The 20,035-nt window shown below is 41.7% G+C and overlaps 2 protein-coding genes and 1 long non-coding RNA gene across 5 annotated transcripts; 1 reads left to right on the top strand and 2 right to left on the bottom strand.

Moving 5' to 3' along the window:
* Positions 1 to 1,790: 1,790 nt before the first annotated feature.
* Positions 1,791 to 12,709, bottom strand: LOC122825611 (kunitz-type protease inhibitor 1-like). The gene is made up of 12 exons (XM_044107080.1): positions 12,595 to 12,709; positions 10,024 to 10,191; positions 9,535 to 9,930; positions 8,571 to 8,731; positions 7,839 to 7,980; positions 6,567 to 6,737; positions 6,452 to 6,487; positions 6,235 to 6,363; positions 5,573 to 5,623; positions 5,314 to 5,484; positions 3,094 to 3,165; positions 1,791 to 2,412 (listed from the first exon to the last, which is right to left on the bottom strand). The coding sequence occupies exons 3-12, from the start codon at positions 9,911 to 9,913 to the stop codon at positions 2,237 to 2,239; spliced, it is 1,488 nt and encodes a 495-aa protein (XP_043963015.1). The 5' UTR covers positions 9,914 to 9,930; positions 10,024 to 10,191; positions 12,595 to 12,709; the 3' UTR covers positions 1,791 to 2,236.
* On the top strand, positions 11,768 to 19,378 carry bub1ba (BUB1 mitotic checkpoint serine/threonine kinase Ba). 3 transcript variants are annotated; one of them, XM_044107078.1, is made up of 14 exons: positions 11,768 to 11,888; positions 12,990 to 13,023; positions 13,536 to 13,705; positions 13,793 to 13,881; positions 13,955 to 14,028; positions 14,106 to 14,233; positions 14,871 to 15,091; positions 15,140 to 15,179; positions 15,267 to 15,395; positions 16,426 to 16,520; positions 16,605 to 16,757; positions 18,267 to 18,554; positions 18,633 to 18,727; positions 19,188 to 19,378. In XM_044107078.1, exons 2-14 carry the CDS (start codon positions 12,998 to 13,000, stop codon positions 19,303 to 19,305), a joined length of 1,626 nt encoding a protein of 541 aa, XP_043963013.1. In that variant the 5' UTR covers positions 11,768 to 11,888; positions 12,990 to 12,997; the 3' UTR covers positions 19,306 to 19,378. The 3 variants fall into 3 exon arrangements, with proteins under 3 accessions (XP_043963013.1, XP_043963012.1, XP_043963014.1); XM_044107077.1 differs by having other exon boundaries at positions 14,871 to 15,179; XM_044107079.1 differs by lacking the exons at positions 14,871 to 15,091; positions 15,140 to 15,179.
* On the bottom strand, positions 15,404 to 16,413 carry LOC122825612. Its single transcript, XR_006369679.1, has 3 exons — positions 15,932 to 16,413; positions 15,662 to 15,745; positions 15,404 to 15,578 (listed from the first exon to the last, which is right to left on the bottom strand). It is a non-coding gene; the product is annotated as an uncharacterized LOC122825612 (long non-coding RNA).
* Positions 19,379 to 20,035: the final 657 nt, after the last annotated feature.

Here is a 20,035-nt window from a genome sequence, read left to right on the forward strand (position 1 = left end):
CCAAACAATGATCCACCACACGCCAGCACGTCCAGTACTGAATCACTATGAAAGCAAAAATAAATACTTAGGAATGGCCTAGTCAAATCAACACTTCAATCTGATGACCTTACAGTCACCCAAACAGAGGGGGTCCAAACTCCTTCAGTGTGATGTTAAAAACACATCACCAGTTATCACAAACACTCGATCAGGAGCAGCCAGTTATCAGGTCTAGGGTGTGATTACTTTTTCCTCACGGGTCCAGATTGGTTCTGAGTTTTTTCCATTAATAAATGTAATCATTTAAAAAATGTTTTTTAAAGTTACACGGGTTTTCTCTGTCTGACATCAACATTAATTTGTTTATCTGGAACTTTAAATAGGACAAAAACTGAAGAAATCTGAAAGGGGTGAAAACTTTTTGCCTGTTTTTCGTTCAGTTTTTGAAAGACGAGCAGACTGGCGTGGATTCTGTTCCGAAACATAAAAGATTAGAAATCAGCCGGTTCTGTTTGTGTGACAGAGACGTTGTGTGAAAACTGGAAAACGTGGTAAAAAGATTGAGAACTTCTGCAGAAATGGATGATATGAAATTAAACTGCCAAAGCAAATAATAACCTTAAACGTCACTTTTTAAATTAATTTATCTTTAAAGTTCTGCTTCACTGAGTTTTAAACTGTTTATTTGATGCTCTTGTTGTTAAATGTATCCCAGAAATTGGATAAAACGTTTTTTGCGACTCTTTTTGCTTCTTTCCTGGTAACTTTGTGAAAAATTGGAAACTTGTTTGTGACTCCTCCTCCTTTCCTGACGAGGTTCCCACCGGCTGCTTCCTGCTTCTGGACACAAACAAGTTTAGCAACATCTCGGCGCGAGGCTTCGGTCTGCACCTCAGGTCAACAGCAGCACAACGGAGAACATGAAGCGACATCAGGCGAGTCTCAGCCTGTTGGAGAACAAAGACACAAACACGGAGATTCCATCGCTGAAACCGGTTATCCGCCTGCTCCTATCAAATTAAAAACCTCTTTGCTCTTCCTGCAGGGACAGCGAAGAGCAAAGAGACTTTGAGGTTTCACAGAAAAACCGTTTATGATTTAAAAAACTGGAAACCAAAATAGTTAATAAATTTGGAGGTAGGAAATTAAAACAAACCAGTCATCAGCATAAAGTGAAACATTTTATTCAGTGTGACGTTTCTGAAAGTCCTGAAGGTTTTTTATTGTGTCAAATGGATCTTGGCAAAAATAACCAGGAAGAGAACTGAAGTGTCTCTTTAAGGTTTTAATTTTAGATCATTATTGTAAACTGATGGAAGTATTTGACCTTTGACACATGGACAACAGCTGGAGAACATGTGGAAAAAAAACTTTAAATAACTTAATATTTGATGAAAGGAGCTTAAACTCAGTGGAGCTTTGGATCAGCTGGAGGATTTTGGACTTCCTGAAAGTAAAAAATTACAGAAAAAATTTTTTCAGGATGTTTTTTCAGTCCATCATAAATTAAACATGGATGAGTTTTTATTGTCACTCCTGGACAAGAAGTTTCTACTTTCAGCATTATTCCTGAGATGAGAAGAGAAAATCCTAGAAACAACCAACAAAAAATATTTTTTGAACACCTTTGACACTTTTTCCTTCCACTCAGCTTTCTGTAACTTTGCTTTGATACAGCACTCTCAACAACGTTACAATTTGACAATGCCTACAGTGCATGATGTCATCTAAATGTCAAATAATAAAATGATATGACAGACAGAGCAGCAGCTGCAGACAAAGCACACAGAGAAATTTCTTAAATTTAATTTTTATTAAACATCGAAACATTTCAGGACATTTGGTCCTGAACTAAAAACTGAAATGAAAACTGAGGCTTGACATGTTAAAAATGAAAAGTTCGGCAGGTTTTTCCTTCTCCTGTCGATGGATTTAGACTGAATAAAATGTGTAGAGACACGTAGCTCCGTACGACGTGCAACAGAACGAACCAACCCTGAGACCCAAACACTGATTCATGAACAAGTTCAGACTGACCAGGAACTGCAGCTCAAACAGTCTGAGGCTGACAAACGTCATAAATAAAATCCAGTTTCTCATCATTTCAATATTTTCACAAACTCAACCTGAAACTGGAAAGTTTCAGGAAAATTAACCATAATGAGAAAAAGCAACAGAAATTTAAAGGAAAAGGACACAAAAAGACAAAAAGCAGGAGTTGGATGAGGATATTTGCTGGGTTGCCATGGTGACATCACGCAGGCTTGGTGGTGCTGTTGTAGACGAGCGTGTCCTGCTCCGACAGCGCCACATGGGCGGGAACCGCCAACCGGCTGGGGGGCTTCCTGCGCCTCCGCAGGTAGCAGTACCCCACGATGGCCAGCAGGGCCAAGATGACCACCGCCAGAATCACAGCCAGAGTGACAGAACCTGGAGGACAAGACAGCGAGGTCACTTCCTGTCAGAACGCAGGAAGGTGCCAGAGCAAACGCTACGTCATTATTTAACAAACAATCTCACCCGGGAGCTTTACGACCAATCAGAGGAGGGAACAGAAACAGCTGATAAAATCTAAAAATGCTACCTCTGCAAACTGGGAGGCTAATGCTAATGCTAATGCTAGCATCGGATGAACAGACGACTCTGTGGAGCTAACTCCACTGGTGAAGGCGACCACTGAAGCATCCGGTTAAAACACGAGACATGAGTGAAGCCTGACTGATGATGCCTCCGCGAGGAAGCACCAAATCTTTCACACAACACAAATCTTACAAATTTTGTGCTGCGAAAGTTTGGAATGGAACATAGAATGGACACGCCCCTCTAAGACACGCCCCCTTTGGGTCTGCAGTGGTTGGATGACGGTTGGATGACGGTTGGATGACGGTTGGATGACGTCTCCTCTGCTCAGAGCAGCTTCTTCCTCATCCTGTCTCCATGAACCAATCAGATTTTATTTGGGGGTATCAGAGTCCTATAAATGGAGGCGCTTTGTAAAAACGTCTCAGCTCTCCATGTTTATCAGATAAAAGGCCATAAATATCCAAACTCCATGAAGTCGGACCCGAACCCGTCGGGGTCGGTCGGTTTATGACGGAGGATAAAACGTACCTGAATCTGCAGCTTTTTCCTCATCATCAGAACCGTAACGATCAAACATCCCCCTGGAAAACATGTTGCTCTCTGCAGAAACACAAACAGAGATTCAGGTTTCCTTCAGGACCTGAGAGGAAGTTAAACACGTTTCATTAAAACGTTCCAGCTGAGGCCAGAGGCTGAAAACCTGACACCATGTCAGTGTTTGGCTTCAGTCTATCAATAATTATTGATTTTTGCTTTAAATATTTGACATATCAGATAGATATTGATCATGTGTCTACTGTGATGTACATAGTTATTGACTGATCTTCAGCTGCTCTCCTGGTCAACATTAGCTGGAAAACGTTAGCATCTGCAGTTCCTCCACAAGTTTCCTAGAAAATCCCTCCAGAGCAGGGGTGGGCAATTAATTTCTTCAGGGGGCCGCATGAAAAATCTGAAATATGTTGGAGGGCCGATCCAGCAATGACTCAAATTTAATCTTGACTCATTATTCATTTTCTCATACCTCTTGTTGTAATAAAATATTTAAATCATATTCTTTTGTTAAGAAGAATATTCAGTAAATATTAATAAAAATTAATTTGTGGTTTGGCTGAAGTGAGAATTAATACTATCAAATTAATAGTTTAAAAAAAATCACATGTGAATTTATTTTTAACTTTTTAATCTCTCCACAATTGAAATGGTGTGTGTTATATTAATCAACTGATCAACTGCATATATGAGCAATAAATGGTTTTAAGTGTTGGAAAAAGCCTGACGAACCTGCAGAGCTGCAACTTGAAGGACTAACACAAAAGTACCTTCAATCAGATGCAAATGAATGGGAAAACAAGTACCACAAAGTACTTTAAATGCAGCAGAAACTTAAAGAGGTACACACACAAAACTAATATCACTTTAGGTAACATTAAAATAACTCATTACAAAATGTAATTACAAAATGAAACTGTAATGACTTGAAAACTTGTAAGAACCAAAACTGAAATACTACAAGGAATAGACAGCTTCAAGTATCTTTGTCCTGGATTCTCTTTAATAAACCAACTTTTTTCCTGTGAGATTTGGACACCCATCTGTTGTCACGCCCACCAGTTTGTCCCAGTTCAGACCCAAGCTTTCCAGACACGCATTTACCTCTACTAAGAGCTCACTCCCTGTTGTTGTCCCTTTCATTGACCGCATGCCTGCCAGCTCCTCCGTGATGCTAAATTCTGCATTGATCCAGCGAAGATGAGCAGCTGGGCAGTGTCCCGTATGTCACAGCTCTCATCCAAAGCCAGGGAAAAATACCGGTTCTCAAAATCATTCACGCTGTCTTTCAGTTGCAGCACCAGGTTCGTCGCGATGTCCTCAAACCTTCTCGTTACGTTTGCGGCGGGAGAGGGAGATGTTCTCAAAAGCGTCTTTATTCTCAGGACATATTAGCACTGCTTAATATACTCTCCGTCAGAGAAAGGTTTGCTCTTCCTAGCAATCTTGTGGGATATGACAAAACTTGCCTTGACTGCAGCTCCTCTAGATGCCAGGCGTTTTGTAAAAAGTGTTTGTTGAGCTTGCAACTTGGCTACGAGTACAGACGACTCAGTGACGTGCTCTTTCTCTGAAAAGTTCTTGTATCTCTTTCTCGTGTTTGGTCACATAGTGACGGTGGATATTATATTCCTTTAACACAGCCTCCTGCGCACCACAAACTAAACACACGGCCTTGCCTTTGACTTCAATAAAGAAATATTTCGCTGTCCATGCCTTGTTAAAAATGCAGAATTCGGAATCAACTTTTCTTTTTTTACCGTGAGATGACATTTTGTGGGGATCGTGTATTCGGCTGCTAGCATCACCTGTTGCTGTGCGTTTCGTGCGTTCATAAACGGTGCGTCAAGCCCTTTCAAAATAAAAGACAGCTGTGTCGCATGCACACGAAAATACGGTGTTTTGTTTTGACTGGGGGGACGCGGGCCGGACAGGGATGCCCAACGGGCCATATCTGGCCCGCGGGCCTTAAAATGCCCAGGTCTGCTCCAGAGCCACAGGGTTCTTGTTTAACCCTGGTTCTGGTTCTGTTGGGTTTCTAACCGTCTATCTGAGCTGACAGTCAAAGGTTTCTTGTTGACAGAAAGACAACATCAGTTTGAACTGCTTCCGTCCAGCAGCTCCTCAGAGCAGACAGACGTTCTGTGGAGGTTCTGATCCTTCGTCTCGGATCGTACGAGTTGATCAACTCTTTACCTGTCACTCCGTCGCAGGTCTCGCTGCAATCATCCTTGTCCTCAAAGTTGTTCCCGTTTCCGTCGCAGCCACCGTAGATGAAGCGTACGCACTTCTTGTCTTTAGGGTTGTAGTACCAGCGGGTGAAGTGCGCCCGACATGGGCCGGTGCGAGGAGGTTCCACACATTGAACTGCGGAGAACCAAACGGACCTGGGTCAGAGTCCAACCCATTTCCTGCTGGAGGACTGATCACCATGGCAACCGGAGGAGAAACTCACCCTGGACGTCGCTGACGTCGACGCTCAGCAGGCGGTTGAAGGTCTGGCTCACTAGAGAAGACGAGGAGGATCATTTCTTTGTCTTTTAGCTGCCAAGTTTCCAGGCTGCAACTGAGAAGTTGCTACACTGACGCAAAACATCAGTCTGATAATCGCTACAGCTACACTGTATTTAGTGGAAGCTAATGCTAAAGCACCAACTTCAACTAAATTAAAACAGAGTTAGCTCTGTTATTGGTGCATTAGCATATGTTCTACATCAGCTACGTTCCCCCAGTCCAAACTGGGAGAGCTGAACTCTACAGGAGTGGTTGGTTCTGACAGACCTCACCGTCTATCCATCCAGAACATCAGATGTGATTTGGAGTCAGATGTCAGGCAGAATCTCTTTAGCCTGTTGATTGTGCAGCTTATCAGAAACGGCCTCATTGAAATCTGATCAGATTCCAGCTAAACTGAAATGTGTCTCAGTTCAAACTCAGGAAGTAACTTCATCTCATCCAGTTTGCCTCACTGGCTCTTCAGATGCTAAACTGCATCCTGAACATTTTTTACTTTGTTTTGCTTCAGTTTCAAAGACGACACAAAGACAGGAGAGTCAGAACTGATCCTGTGTGTGTGTGTGTGTGTGTGTGTGTGTGTGTGTGTGTGTGTGTGATTACATTGGATGCAGAGCTTCTCATCAGAGCCGTCGCTGCACTGGTTCACGCCGTCACACTCCAGGGCCCGGTCCAAACAGCAGCCGTCATCACAGGTCAGCTGATCGGGGCGGCACGGTGAGCCGCACTCCTCTGCACACACACACACACACACACACACACACACTTAGGCCAAACCCTCCCACAATAAGCTGATATGAAGGTGTGCAGTGAGACTCACTATTGGAGTTTATAGTGATGCTCCTTTCTGAGGAAACTGAGGACAAAAGAACACAGATTGGTTTGTGGCAATAACATCAAGTGTGTGTGTGTGTGTGTGTGTGTGTGTGTGTTACCTGTGACTCCTCTGCAGGCCGACATACACTCTTGGTTAAACAGGAAGTTGTTCTTGTTGGGTAAACAGCCTCCGTAGGTAAATTTCTCACAGCTGCCTGTCGTTGTGTTGTAATACCACCGAGGGAACGCTGCGCGGCACGGGCCGGTCTTGGGCGGAGCCAGGCAGTACACTGAGGGAGAGCATGACATCACTTCCTGTGAGTGGCTTCCAACATGACCCAGTTTACACAGCAGGCTGCTGAGCAGCTTGGCGTAAAGAGAAACCCACAGCAGGGCGTGTTGGAGGAGTGCTGCGCTGTTGACCTCTGGGTAACCATGGAGACGCTAAGTGTTTTACAGCCAGAACCGCGGCTGTCACGGAGCTGGGACTGATCAGAACCAGGATCGATACTCCAACACATCACAAACCGTTTGACAAAACTCAGCTTGTTAAACTAAAACGATACTCGGATCAAAGAGCCGACCTGGCAGAGCAGGTTCTGCTGAGCATGAAGCTGCGTGTGTGTGTGTGTGTGTGTGTGTGTGTGTGTGTGTGTGTTAAATAACCAGTCCAGCCAGTATGAAGAGAGGTGTTGATCATCAGCATGAAAACTGAGATTCAGTTCACCAAACATTATCAAAACAAATTCACTGATTCTGTTTTTCACTGCAACTAAAAGCTGCAAATTATTAAAAAGTTTTAAATCAGTTAAAAACTTTAACTGTCAGAATCTGAACTAAGAGTTCATAAACCCACTAAATCAATTATTTATATCTATTTAAATGTAACTTTACTGTCAGTAAATCCTTTAAATGGTCAACAGTTAGTAGAACCCCAACAGGAAGTTTACCAGTTAAACCATTAACCAATGGGAGATGACCACAGCAGTTAGTAGATCCCTGAATGGGTCACCTGGTTTCTCCTTAAAGCTTTGTACAGATGAGAGTGAATCCGTCAAAGAACCGATGGAAATAAAGAAATCACTTCAGTTCAAAACTGATGCATAAATTTAGTGTATCTGGATTCACTAAATGTTTCACAGTAGAACCCAACGGAAGAGACTAAATCTTCAAATGGCCAATCAGAAGTTCGTAGATCCCTAAAGTTTACCAGTTAAACCTTAAGGGACCGACAGGCAGCGGTCAGCTGGTTTTAACTGATGGCTGCAGCAGCAATGAGAAAACAGACGTCATGCTGAGCTAAACAGTCAGTCTGCTCAGTTATCAACAAACTGTATGATCATGTGGATCAATCAGCAGCAGCAAGGCCTACATTTCCCATGAGCACTCACAGCTGGACAGCTCCGGGGTGAGGACCTTGATGGTGACCGTGTCATGGCCGCTCTTCCCCCTGGAGTCTGTGACCGTCAGCTTCAAGACGTAGGAGCCCGGCTGCAGGTTGGAGAGCCTCACCTGGTCGTCATACTTGGTCTTCTGCAGAAAGTCAGAAGAAAACGGCACAACGTAAAGGGCCAGTCCGCAGAGAGACGGGAGAACGCTGGGATGGACGCGACTGCGACCTCATCAGAGACGGAGCACCGAAAAGTAAAGAGCATCCGTCTAAAACATCAAGAGTAAGGATCAAAAGTATTTGGTAAAAAGTTTGTTCAAGTACTAACCAATCCAATTATCAATCATTTAATATTTAAATTTACCTCATCAGATGGACCAAAACATAAAGTTAAGTGACAATAATTAATATAAGTGAGAAAAGATTCAATGTTTCCAGAAAACAAACTTCAGAAGCTGCAGGTGTGAGTGAGTCTGGTGAAGAAAATCCAGACATTTTACTACAGAAAGAGCAGAAATACTTCATGACAAAATGACTGAAGCAAAAGTAAAAGTCCAAAGTAGATTAAAAAAAACATTACTAAAGTAAATGTAACTGAGTAAAAGTAACTAGTTACTACCTAACTCAGGCCTCATGCCTGTGCAGGCTGGACTCTGGGATGCCTGAACTCCCAGCAGCTCTAAATGTTTTACACATCAGCCCCAGGTGAAGCCCCGCCCCCTGCAGGTGTTACCTCCAGCTTCAGGTTCTGGTCTCCGCTCTGCTGGGTCCACTTGTAGTCAGAGATCTTGGCGTGGTGCAGCGGCATGCTCTCGGAGCCGTTGAGCGTCACGTTCTCTCCGGGCTGAAGGACAATGTCAGGGCCGGCGTTGGCGATGGGCAGAGCCAGCTCACCTGGGAAACAGCAGGTGTTTACGACACGACGATTCCTCTGGAACAAACACTGTGACTCATTTTCATATCGGAGCGTTTCAGATGAATGTTTTTCTCCCTGTTAAAGGGACAGTTCCACTCCGCCGACTCCAGCCCAACAGCAGCAGAGTCTTCAAGAACAGAAATGAAATCAGCGAGGTTCTGATCCCAGACTTGAAACCCCCGTCGTCCTTCAGTTTTATCGCCTTTCTTAAGTTTTCCAGCTGATAAACTCATGCAGTTTATCAGCTGATGAGGAAAATGGAGAACAATTCAGATTCTGGCTGTTGGTGTCGAAACCATTTTATTCACTTTAAACTTTAAACAGAAAAGCTGTGCCATTTTAAGATTGGTAAAGTGACTAGTGGTGACAGTGATGGGTCGTAAGGCTCACCGCCCAGGGCAGAATGCACCCAGGGGCATCACAAGCACGCTGCAGTTTTTAAAGTTATGCATCTGTTATGTAAGAAGTTTTCCTTTGGATGTTTCCTTGTGCAGGACTGGGCGACAGTTATTAGTATTTCATCTAATTGGAGGAGCCTGTCTCTTTAAAACGCTGATGTGTGAAAACAACAGAAACTAAACTGAAGGCAGATGTCAGATGACTCACATAAAGGTGTTTGAGTTTCATACAAAGTTTTAAAACTTACTGATTGACAAAGTAAGAAAATTTAGAGAAATTAGACCTGGACGATTATTTTTGCTGAATTAAAACTACTTCCTGCGTTTCCTCTCTGGTGATTTGTAGCTATTGATTAGGTATTGATTGGTGTTTGCGCCCTCACCTGGTGCCTCCAGGTATCTCCGGTACATGCTCCTCCTAATGTAGCTCTCATATCCGGCCTGGTTCACAAACTGACACACAAAACGGTTTTTATGGACGCAGTTAAACAGGACGCACGTGCGCTCTTCCCCGTCGCGCGGCTCCAGCAGCGCCAGGTTGCATCGTGGGTCCTGGCAGCACAGCGCCTCGCAATCCTCATCCACGGACACGGTCTGCGTGTCCAGCAGAGCGGCGCCGTCCTCCACCGCGTCCTTCGCGTCCAGAACGAAGTTCTCACTGCCGGAGACGAAGGCGTCGCCGCCGCATTGTTCCGCCGCGCCGCGCTGCGCGCCGCGAAGCAGAACCAGCAGCAGCAGAGAGGAAGTACAGAACCGGAACATTTCCAATCAGCTCGAAACTGACGAAGAAAACGGAGTAGAGTCCGCCTCAGTCCGACAGAAAACGGGAAAGTTTGAGCCGCTCCTCAACGCGCTGCTTTGCTGTGTCTCACCTGTTGCCCGACAGGAAGACAAAACACAGCAGGCCAATGAGGTGACGCGCCTCTGACGTCACTCAGGTGTGGCAGAGGACAGGTTTCTGAGAGAAGCAGAAAAAAATCGGCGGCACTGCAGAAATGGATCCCAGTGTGAGCGAATCTCACAGTGGGATCAACACAAACCTGGAGAGAAAAACAAAACATTTAATGTCGTTTTAAAAAACAAGACGATAAATCTACACATTTAATCAGATAATCAGATTAAATTCAGATTTCAAAATTCAGGTGATTTTTCTGGTTCATCCAAAGTCACAACAAATAGATATATGTTGATTTTATTCCTGTATGCATTTATAAAAATACTTCTGTTTGTTAGTGTGTTATCTTTCATAGGGTTCTGAGGAGAACATCTTATCTAAACAAAAATACATTTTTGTTAAGAAAAAAGTTTTATCAGAGTTTTTGTTTATTTTTTTGTCTTAGTTTGTCTTATTAACGTTAATTTGTTCTTGTTCTTTTATTTAATCTTTAACAAAATAGTTTTAAAAAGAATGACTAGTAATTATAATTGTAATAATATTAATAATACTGCTAATAATTACTCTATTATTATTATTATTATTATTATTATTATTATTATTATTATTATTATTATTATTATTATTAACTGTTTTGAGTTCTACACATTTTCTTTCTATTACCTTCTTTTTTTAATATATTAAAAAAATGATACTCACTGACATAAGTTAATTATGACTCTTGATTAGGAAAATATTGGAACAGCTTAAGCACAGTATAATTAATACTTTTTATCCATAATTAATGGATAAAAAGATACAATGTTTCAAAGGTGCTGCCAAAAAATGGACGAGTAACAACAGAATATTTATGGTGCAGTACAAGTTATAACCAGCAGAGGCGGTGCAGCACCCTGGAGCCAATCATGTGCGCCAGAGGAAGCCAGCGAGAGCCTGTATTTTGGCATTGATGAAGCCCAGTAAGGTAATTATCTGTTCAGATTCAATGTCTGGCTTAACCAGTATTATAAGTGGAAAATCTGAAAGCCGTCAAGATCTTTTAGATGAAGTTAGTTATTTGATATATGATATAAAGCAACAAAAGTATTGAATTCACTTGGGTTCCAGCACATAAATGAATTGTAGGTAATGAAAAAGTAAATAAGTTGGCTAAAGAAGCAGTTAAGACAAGAGAAATTGAATATGATGTCCCATTTAGTAGAGCAGAAAAAAAGTAATTATTAAAGATAAATAATATATAGCAGGAGAGATGGAATTTAGAAGAAAGAGGCATTTACATATAACACAGAAGGAGGTAATCATAAGAAATAATAGCATAATGAATAGGAGAGAGGAAATATGGATGAACAGGTTGAGGATTTAAACTAGTACTAGTTTAAATAGTGGTTTAAAAATAATAGGGAAACATCCATCAGGAGATTGTTCTTATTGCGGGGAAACAGAAGGAGTGGAACATGTGTTGATTTATTGTAGGAAATATATAAAAGAGAGGAAAGAACTGGAAAGGGTAATGGGGAGTTCAGTAACTATGACTAATTTATTAGGGAAGCATTAATCACATGATATAATTCAAGCACTTATTAAATATTTCAAAGATACAAAATTAGCTGAGAGGATTCAGAATGTATGTGTGTGTGAGTGTATAAGTATGAATATAATTTAGTTTTTTTTTTGAAGATGTAAGTAAAAATGAATTTCTGAAGTTACATCTCCGTCCAGTTGATGGCGGTAATGCACAAAGTGTATATAAACTGCCATGAAACGCAACAGAAGAAGAAGCGGGAGCCTGTGACGGGAGCGGGTTGTTTGAATCTTGTTTTGGTCTTCTTCATAACACTTCCGGTAAGAAAAACGGGTTTTATTATTGTTTTGTAATGAATACTTGAAACAAAACGTGAATCCCTTCTTCGCTGGTGTTTACTGTGAGCGTTTATGAGTCTCATGGTTCGTTCGAGCGATTTTTATCCACGGCTCTGACATTTTCAGCCGAATTTCACAGAAAAACCGACGGATTTTAGTATAAATGTGATTACTGACATTAAGAACGCCAACATTTGTAACGCTAAATGTAACTACGGCCTTTATCAAATTCGGCTCAGAATAAACAACAACCACAAAGTGACGATTTACATAAAATCGGAGAGCTGAATCCCAAATCCAAGTTATTGAATAAACCTGTATTAGTTTCACAAAAGCAGAAGCACATAAGTTATCATGGTGATTTATCCCGTGCAGCTGTCCTGCTCCATGCCAGGCTAAAGTAATCCTGGTTCCTTATTAAGCGCCCAGTCAGCGGTCAGACCGATCACAAGCCAATATGTTCCGTTTTCTTATCTGTCTTTTTTAAATTAAGGCTTAAAATATCACTGAATCATGTAGGCAGTTGTGTTGCTATTTTAACATTACGTGCATTGTAACTGTTCGATTACTGCTGTTGTTCTAATAACGTTTACAACGTAAATTAACTTTAGTTTTGGCACATTATTAAACAAATGCACAGTTAAGTCACAATATTTCAGACATGTACTCATTTACGTCATAAACCTACCTTGTATGTCGATCAAGAGGGCTGCAAAAAGCTATATACATTTTATCTCTGTTACAACTTTTCTTCTTTCTTTAGTTGGCCGTTAAGTTGCCTTTGCGCTAACCGTTAAGTGGGACATTGCACCTTCAGAATAAAAGCATGACAACTCAAACAGGAAGTTTGCCATAGTTAGAAATAAAGGCGTTAGGCGCATTTTTATGGTTTTCCTTGCAGAATTCTCTTTTTTTAAAAAGATAATTTTGCACAAATGGTTTATAAATTCTTTCTTTTTATTTTTTTTTACCATCACTCTAATATTCAACTAATTTGGAGACAAGAAGGCACGTTTTCTTTAACAATATTGAGCTTGTTGATTATTGGTTAGTGATTGATTCTTTGGTTTCTGATCGATGCAGGTGCAGAGATGGAAGGATTGTCGGTCAGCTCTCAGTAAGTGAAATCTATAATTTAAAGTTAAAGCAGAGCAGCGTTACAGCTATTTTTTTTAAACAAAATAAGATATTACAGTTTACTGACTCTGACTTAAAGAACCAGCTGAACCTTAAATATTATAGTTTTTAAATCAAATTATTTGTATAATTCTGTTGATTCCAGTTAATAAAAAACAGGAAATTTAAATGTTTACAGTATTACACATCACTAAAAATGGTATATGTTTAAAATAGAAATAATCATTTATGGTCTTAAGAGTCATGAAGAAGACAGTTGTCAGTTGTCACATGTTTGACAAGAATTTAAAACCTCTAATGGTAATAATTAAAGAAACTGGCAATATTTCAACAAAGTAATGGAAAGTTGAGTGGAAGGAAAAACTCACACAAATAGGAATATTTGTTTTTAATCAGCTATTAAAACAAATATAAAAAACACTTAAAATGTGGCATTCCATGTGGAATATATGTACAAATTATAAAAATAAATGATTTGTTTGATGGCTGCAGATCAGCCAATGAGAGCACGGTACAGGTGGAGGCGGGGCTTCAGGATGGGGGCGGGGCCAGCCTGTGGAGCCCTTACTGTAACGAGGACCTGATGAGAGGAGGGGAGGAGCTGTGCTTCGAGGAGCTGCGGGCCGAAAGATACAACCAGCAGAAACAGAAGGAGATGGAAGGTGCGTTCGCTGTCCTCGTGATGCCTTCACTGCCTGTGGGAAACGAGAGTTAGCGCTTCAGTTTCAGCTTCTGGTTGCTTCCTGCAGAGAAGATGAGACACCTGAAGGAGCAGCAGGAGCAGCTGAGTCAGGAGCTGGAGGAGAAGAAGAGGCTGCTGCTCAGAAAGTCCCAACAGGTGGGTTCTGACCCGGTTCTGGTTCTGCTCATTGAGTACAGCCATGGACTCACAGTTCTCTTTCTCCCGTCAGATCAGCAACGTGGATCAACCTGCTGCTGCTCTCTTCAGAATACTGGATGAATCTGGTTCCGTAGAGTCCGCCGGGTAACCAACCATAACTGGACCAGAATCGGACCGGAACCAGAACTCCCCCGTCTCACCATCTGACTGCTGTTCTGCAGGAAGTCGGCTCCGTCCTCAGACGAGCTGCCAGATGACGTCTTCCTGCGACCCGATGAGAAGGGACTCTGTGTGAGGGTCCAGTTTCCAACCCGACCTGACCAGAACCAGCAGCAGAACCAGCCACCAGGTGACCAGAACCTTTTTTTGTTCATCTTTTAATTTCTTGATCTTTTGACTTTATTTGTCATTTTCTGACTTTATTCTCATTTCATTACAACTTTATTTAATATTATGAGAATAAAGTCAAAGTATTATAAAAACATTGTATTATAATATCTTCACTTTATTCTCATGATAGTAGAACTTTAAAAAAAATTAACTGTATTTTCTAAATATTACTTTGAAAAAGTCATAATATTACAATAAAATCTATTATTGAAAATATATACATATATATTGACTTTATGGTCAATATATATTCATGTAGTTTTCTTGTACATGAAAACTGTATCATTAATGGCTGAAATCTATTTGGTGAAAACAAAGCATGCTGTTTTTCTTTAAACTACATGAAATAATTTAAAAATATATCCTGATTTAAAATTGAGGACATGAGTCAGTTAAACCCATTTGTGTCTGCAACATCAACTTTATTCTCAGATTATTGCCAAATTTTCTTGTTTTACTTGTTTCTGATATTCCATCGTAAAATTCAACACAAAACATGCAGAAGTTCTGAATGTTCTGCTGGGCAGCGAAGAAAAACCTTTTATGAATAATGGAAATACTCAACGTGCATTTTACAATATTTGGTCTGATATCAGCTCAGCCGAGTCGGGCCGAGCGGGACCACCGGGCCGAGCGGGACCACCGGGCCGAGCGGGACCACCGGGCCGAGCGGGACCACCGGGCCGAGTGGGACCTTGGTCCCCAGGAAAACGTCTCTCAGCCCAAAAAGCAGCTGAGCCCCATAGAGGAGATCAGTGTGGAAGCAGCATCTCTCATTTCTCCTGGAGAACTGTCCGGGTCGAACTCCAGTCCACTGGAGCAGAACCAGGAGCAGAACCAGGAGCAGAACCAGGAGCAGAACCAGGAGCAGAACCAGGAGCAGAACCAGGACAGTTGGTCTCGTGGTACAGAAGGTTCCAGGTTCCTGGGTTAGAAAATGAAACGTGAGTGGGTTCTACAGAAGCGGTTCTATGTTCTGATTTGTCTTCCAGCTGTAGATCCCTGCGACCCGGAAGTCCGTAGACGGCTGTTGGAACGTTTTGACATCACTTCCTCTCCAAACCTTCATCCGGAGCAGCGCCCCCTACCTGCTGTTGAGGAGTGCAGCATTCTGGACCTCGGTATTATTCTGGACTCGGGTTCTGATTCATTAACTGTAGCTGGTGATTTTTAGAGCTGCAGTGTGTGGCGTTCCTCAGGGACGAGTCCTCGGTCCGCTCTGCTCTCTGCTGCCTCACAGGTTACATTCAGACCAAACCTCTCCAGCTGTAGATCCGTTAGAATTTCTAAAATTATTTTCATTCCTAAATGACAAGAAAAAAACTTAACAAGAACATTTTTTAAAAGATTTTTAGAAACTTTTTTCAAATGATAGAAGTTTTCTTACATCTGGTCACCATCTGGAGTAATTTACATTCAGACTGTTTGACTTGGATCAAACATTTCTGCTCTTTGGGATTCGGTTCAATACCTGTAGATGTATCGTAATTAAACTGGGTTAATTTACCAGAGTAAACTGGTTTTTGTACCAGTTGAAGTTCATCTTTTTCTTTCTTTTTGTGAAAACTGGTTTTCCTCAGGTTACATGGAAAACATTTCTCTACTTTAATTTATTCTCTGGCTGCTACAAATTAGAAAAAATTTGTTCTAAACTCACTTATGATGCCGAAGTTTGGAAAACATGGAAAAAACAGAAAATGTTTTTTTTCCATATCGAACTGAAAGACTTCAGCTTGGAGGTGGAAACGAGTCGCTGCAGTTTCATCCTGACGCAGCGGCCATGTTTCCCCCAGACGGGCTGCAGCGGCCATGTTTCCCCCAGACGGGCTGCGGCGGCCATGTTTTCCCCAGACGGGCTGCAGCGGCCATGTTTTCCCCAGACGGGCTGCAGCAGCTGTTCAGAGGTGAAAGATGATCCCAGCAAACTCAGTCAGTCTGCCTCCAGCTGACGACGTTTAGCCTCAGGAAGATGAAAACATTCATTTAAAAAACAGTTTTCTATAAAAATAATCACCTTCCAGAATGTTTCTGAACCCCAGCTCCAAATATTAACGGCTTCTGATGGGACCTGCTGCTGATTGGCTGTGTGAGTCATGTGACACGGGGCCTGGAATTAAAGGGAACCCAGTTTTACTTTGCTTTGTCCACTAGGGGGCGACACATTCTTCATTCGAAGCAGACTTTTGGACAGAGGCAGCGTCTCCATCTTCAGAGCAGCTGCAGAGAATCAGTCTGTGTTTATAAAGGCGAGTCTTCCTGGTTCAGCTGGGCCCAGCTGGGCCCACCCACCGCCTACTGGTCATGTGACTGACTGATGCTTCCTGCTGCAGGTGGAGCGCTGCTCGGCCCCCTGGGATTTCTACCTGTTCACCCGCCTGAAGGAGAACTCTCCGTCTGCTGACAGACCTGCTCTGATCAGCTGCTTCCTGTTTGAGGACGGCTGCATCACCGTCTACAGGCTGCCTGGAGACCTCCAGCTCACTGTGAGTCAGTCAGTCAGTCAGTCAGTCAGTCAGTCAGTCAGTCAGTCAGTCAGTCATTACACATAAATATGTTGGTCAGTGTTTCATTCATTATGAATCTAAAACACTTTTTCAGCTGTTTAGCAGTTTTATAGAAGCTTGTTCCAGATTTGTGGTGCATAGAAGCTGAATGCTGCTCCTCCATGTCTGGTTCTGGTTCTTGTCAGCTCTACAGAACCAGAACCAGGAGGCCTGAGAGGTCTGGAAAGTTGACCTCTCAACCTCTCAAAGCAGCAGGAGGTCTTTCCTGTATTTTCTAAATATTCTTCAGTTGACAGAAGGCCGACTTTGGAACCGTCTTTATGTGACTCTGAAGGTTCAAACCCAGATTAAGTCTGACCTCTAATTTCCAGCTGGAACAACTGAATCTGTTCTGACTCTAGATCTGTAACTCTAGATTACACAGTAATCTAAAGATCAGAACCTAAAAGTTCTGATCTTTAGGTCCAAAGATCAGAACTTCAGTTTTAGTCTCCTCTGGTTCTGTTCGGTGCTTTATGGGTTTAACTTTATTCCCATTATATTATTTTGTATATTGATGTAAAAATCAATATTACGATTTGATGAAGTTTTTTATTTATTATGCATCACCTGATTCTGTAATTATGACTTCAAATAAATCATAATATTAGAAAAATAAAGTCAGAATATTACAGGAAGAGGAAAATGCTACAAAAAACGTAATCATAATAATTTGACGGGAAATTTTTTTTTCTGTCAGTTGTAATTATCATCATATTACGTCTTTATCTTCGTGACATTACAGTTTTAGTCTTATATTATTTTGACTGTATTTTTGTAATATTATGACTTAAGAATTCATAATTTTATTTTGATCATATTTTGAATTTATTCTTGTAATATTTTGATTTTAAAGTCATAATTGTGAGAATAAAGCTAAAATATAGTAAAAATTATAGTAAATTTTTCTGTTTGACTCATATTATTACAACTTTATTTTCATAATGTCATGAATTGTAAGATGTCATAATTTCATGACGGAGTCAAAATATTTCAAGAGTAAAGTAAAAAAAACTTTGACTAATATTTTGACTTTATTCTGATAATACTACAACTTTATTTTTAAAACGTGAAATTATGAGAATGAAGTCAAAATATTAGAATAAAGATTTTTGCGGAAATGTTTTGACTTGGTGCTTGAATGTGTCACCTGCTGAAGTTGTGATGCAGAGCTGTGCATCCTGTGCGTTGTCATGGTAACTCTTCCCTGTGCATCCTGTGCGTTGTCATGGTAACTCTTCCCTGTGCATCCTGTGCGTTGTCATGGTAACTCTTCCCTGTGCATCCTGTGCGTTGTCATGGTAACTCTTCCCTGTGCATCCTGTGCGTTGTCATGGTAACTCTTCCCTGTGCATCCTGTGCGTTGTCATGGTAACTCTTCCCTGTGCATCCTGTGCGTTGTCATGGTAACTGGTCAGTTTTCCTGGTAACCCGCTGTTCCGTGGTCAGGTTTTGGCGGACTGCGGTCTGGATCCGGTGTGTGTCGGTGTGAAAGCCGTCCGGCTGCTGGAGCTGGTGCTGCAGCTGCACCGCCGCAGCCTGCTGCATGCGGGGCTGCGGCCCGGCATCCTGGCCTCCTGCGGCACCGTGGCGACCCGGGACTGGCTCTTCCCTCTGGACTGGTCGTCCTCGCTGGACCTGGATCTGCAGAAAGAGGTCCGGACCGTCCAGCAGATCCCGTCCGCTCAGGCCTACCTCAGGCTGGGTCTGCTGCAGCCCGCCGACCCGCCTCACACCGTGAGCACGTCTTCGTCACCTTAACGGGCCCCGGCTCAGAACGGGTCAGTTCAACGGGTCTGTTCCGTTTCCTGTCAGGTGGACCTGGTGGGCGTGGCTGAAACCATCTACTTCCTGTTGACCAACAGCGAGATGAAGCCAGAGAAACACGGCAGCAGCTGGACAGTGGAGCTGTAGGTGGAGTTCGACCCAGTTACTGATGTAGAACAGAACCACTCAGCAAACTGGGTTCAGTACTGCTGGAGTTCAGTCATTTTATCCAGCGGGTCCGTTTACAGGGTCAGGACCAGAACCACTCCCTTCTGTAAACGACCTTGAGAAATGATGAGATTTGGTTTTAATGTGAAAAATGATCCAATGTTACAAGGAATGGATCAGAACCAGTTACCTGATGGGCAGAACCAGGTGAGACAGAGACTGGAGAGTTTAGCTTTTATTCTCCGTCTGTTCCGTCCTGAAGGCCAGTCCACATAACATGGTTATGTCAGCTGCAGCCTGTAAGCAGATAAGAGAGGAAACAGAATCCGTAGCGTTACAGTACACTGGGTAAACTGGTTTTATCTACCACAGTAAACTGGTTTCTTACATTGTAAGTGAAGTTTAAATGACTGATTCCTTTTCTTTCTGCTGCAGCGACGTCTTCCCGCCGACCTGGCGAAGGTTTTTCTGTTCGCTGCTGAACGCCGGCGGTCGATCTTCCATCTCCATCCTGTCGGAGCTGAAGGACGAACTTTCTAAGTTTTACCTGTGAAGCCTCCGTGTTTCATGTTGTCTATTTAATATTTTGTTTCATTAATAAATAAAGTAAAACACTATTTGTTACAGCCGCTGTTTGGCTTATTTATTTGATCATGAACCAGCAGAGGGCGCTGTAATGCGGCCGTGTGGGGACCGCTGTAGGTAGAAAAACCTGTTCCTGACAACAGAGATTATTCTCAGACATTTCTGGAAAAAACTGAAAATTTGATATCAGAATTTTTTCTGGAAAAATAAATTGACTTTGAAACTTTTTTTTGTTTCCAAATACATTTCTGAGAATAATCCCAAAATTTCTGAGTTTTTTTCAAAGATAAAAAAAACCCCATTCACTTATTTCTGGCAAATTTTTCACTTAAAAAAAAAAATAAATTCTTGAACATTTCTAATATTTTTCTCTGAGTGGTATTCTAGAAATGTTTTGTTTTTTCCAACTCAAATGTTCTGTTTGATACTTGAAAATCATTTCGCTTAATCTCAAAATTTCAGATTTTTTGCTAGTAAATTTTCAGCTGTTGGAAACTTTCTCCTTTTTTTAATTTGACTTTTCAGACTTAGAAATGTTTTTGTGTTTTCTAGAAAATTTCTGATATTAATCTAAAAGTTCTTATTTTTCCAGCAAAATTACAACTTCGAGAATTCAAATGTTTTTTCGAGAAAATTTCTGGGATTTTATAACGAACAGAAATAAACTCAGAAATTTTCAGTTTTTGACTTTTTGAAAG

This window comes from Gambusia affinis, linkage group LG22, assembly GCF_019740435.1.
Source record: "Gambusia affinis linkage group LG22, SWU_Gaff_1.0, whole genome shotgun sequence".
Lineage (NCBI taxonomy): Eukaryota > Metazoa > Chordata > Actinopteri > Cyprinodontiformes > Poeciliidae > Gambusia > Gambusia affinis.

Coding starts and splice junctions, on each gene's coding strand:
- LOC122825611 (XM_044107080.1), bottom strand. CDS start 9,913: ATGTTCCGGTTCTGTACTTCCTCTCTGCTGCTGCTGGTTCTGCTTCGC. Junction 8,732..9,534: donor GAGATACCTGGAGGCACCAG/GTGAGGGCGCAA, acceptor GCTGTTTCCCAG/GTGAGCTGGCTCTGCCCATC. Junction 2,413..3,093: donor GGAAAAAGCTGCAGATTCAG/GTACGTTTTATC, acceptor CTTGTCCTCCAG/GTTCTGTCACTCTGGCTGTG.
- bub1ba (XM_044107077.1), top strand. CDS start 12,998: ATGGAAGGATTGTCGGTCAGCTCTCA. Junction 13,024..13,535: donor GGATTGTCGGTCAGCTCTCA/GTAAGTGAAATC, acceptor TGATGGCTGCAG/ATCAGCCAATGAGAGCACGG. Junction 13,706..13,792: donor GAAACAGAAGGAGATGGAAG/GTGCGTTCGCTG, acceptor TGCTTCCTGCAG/AGAAGATGAGACACCTGAAG.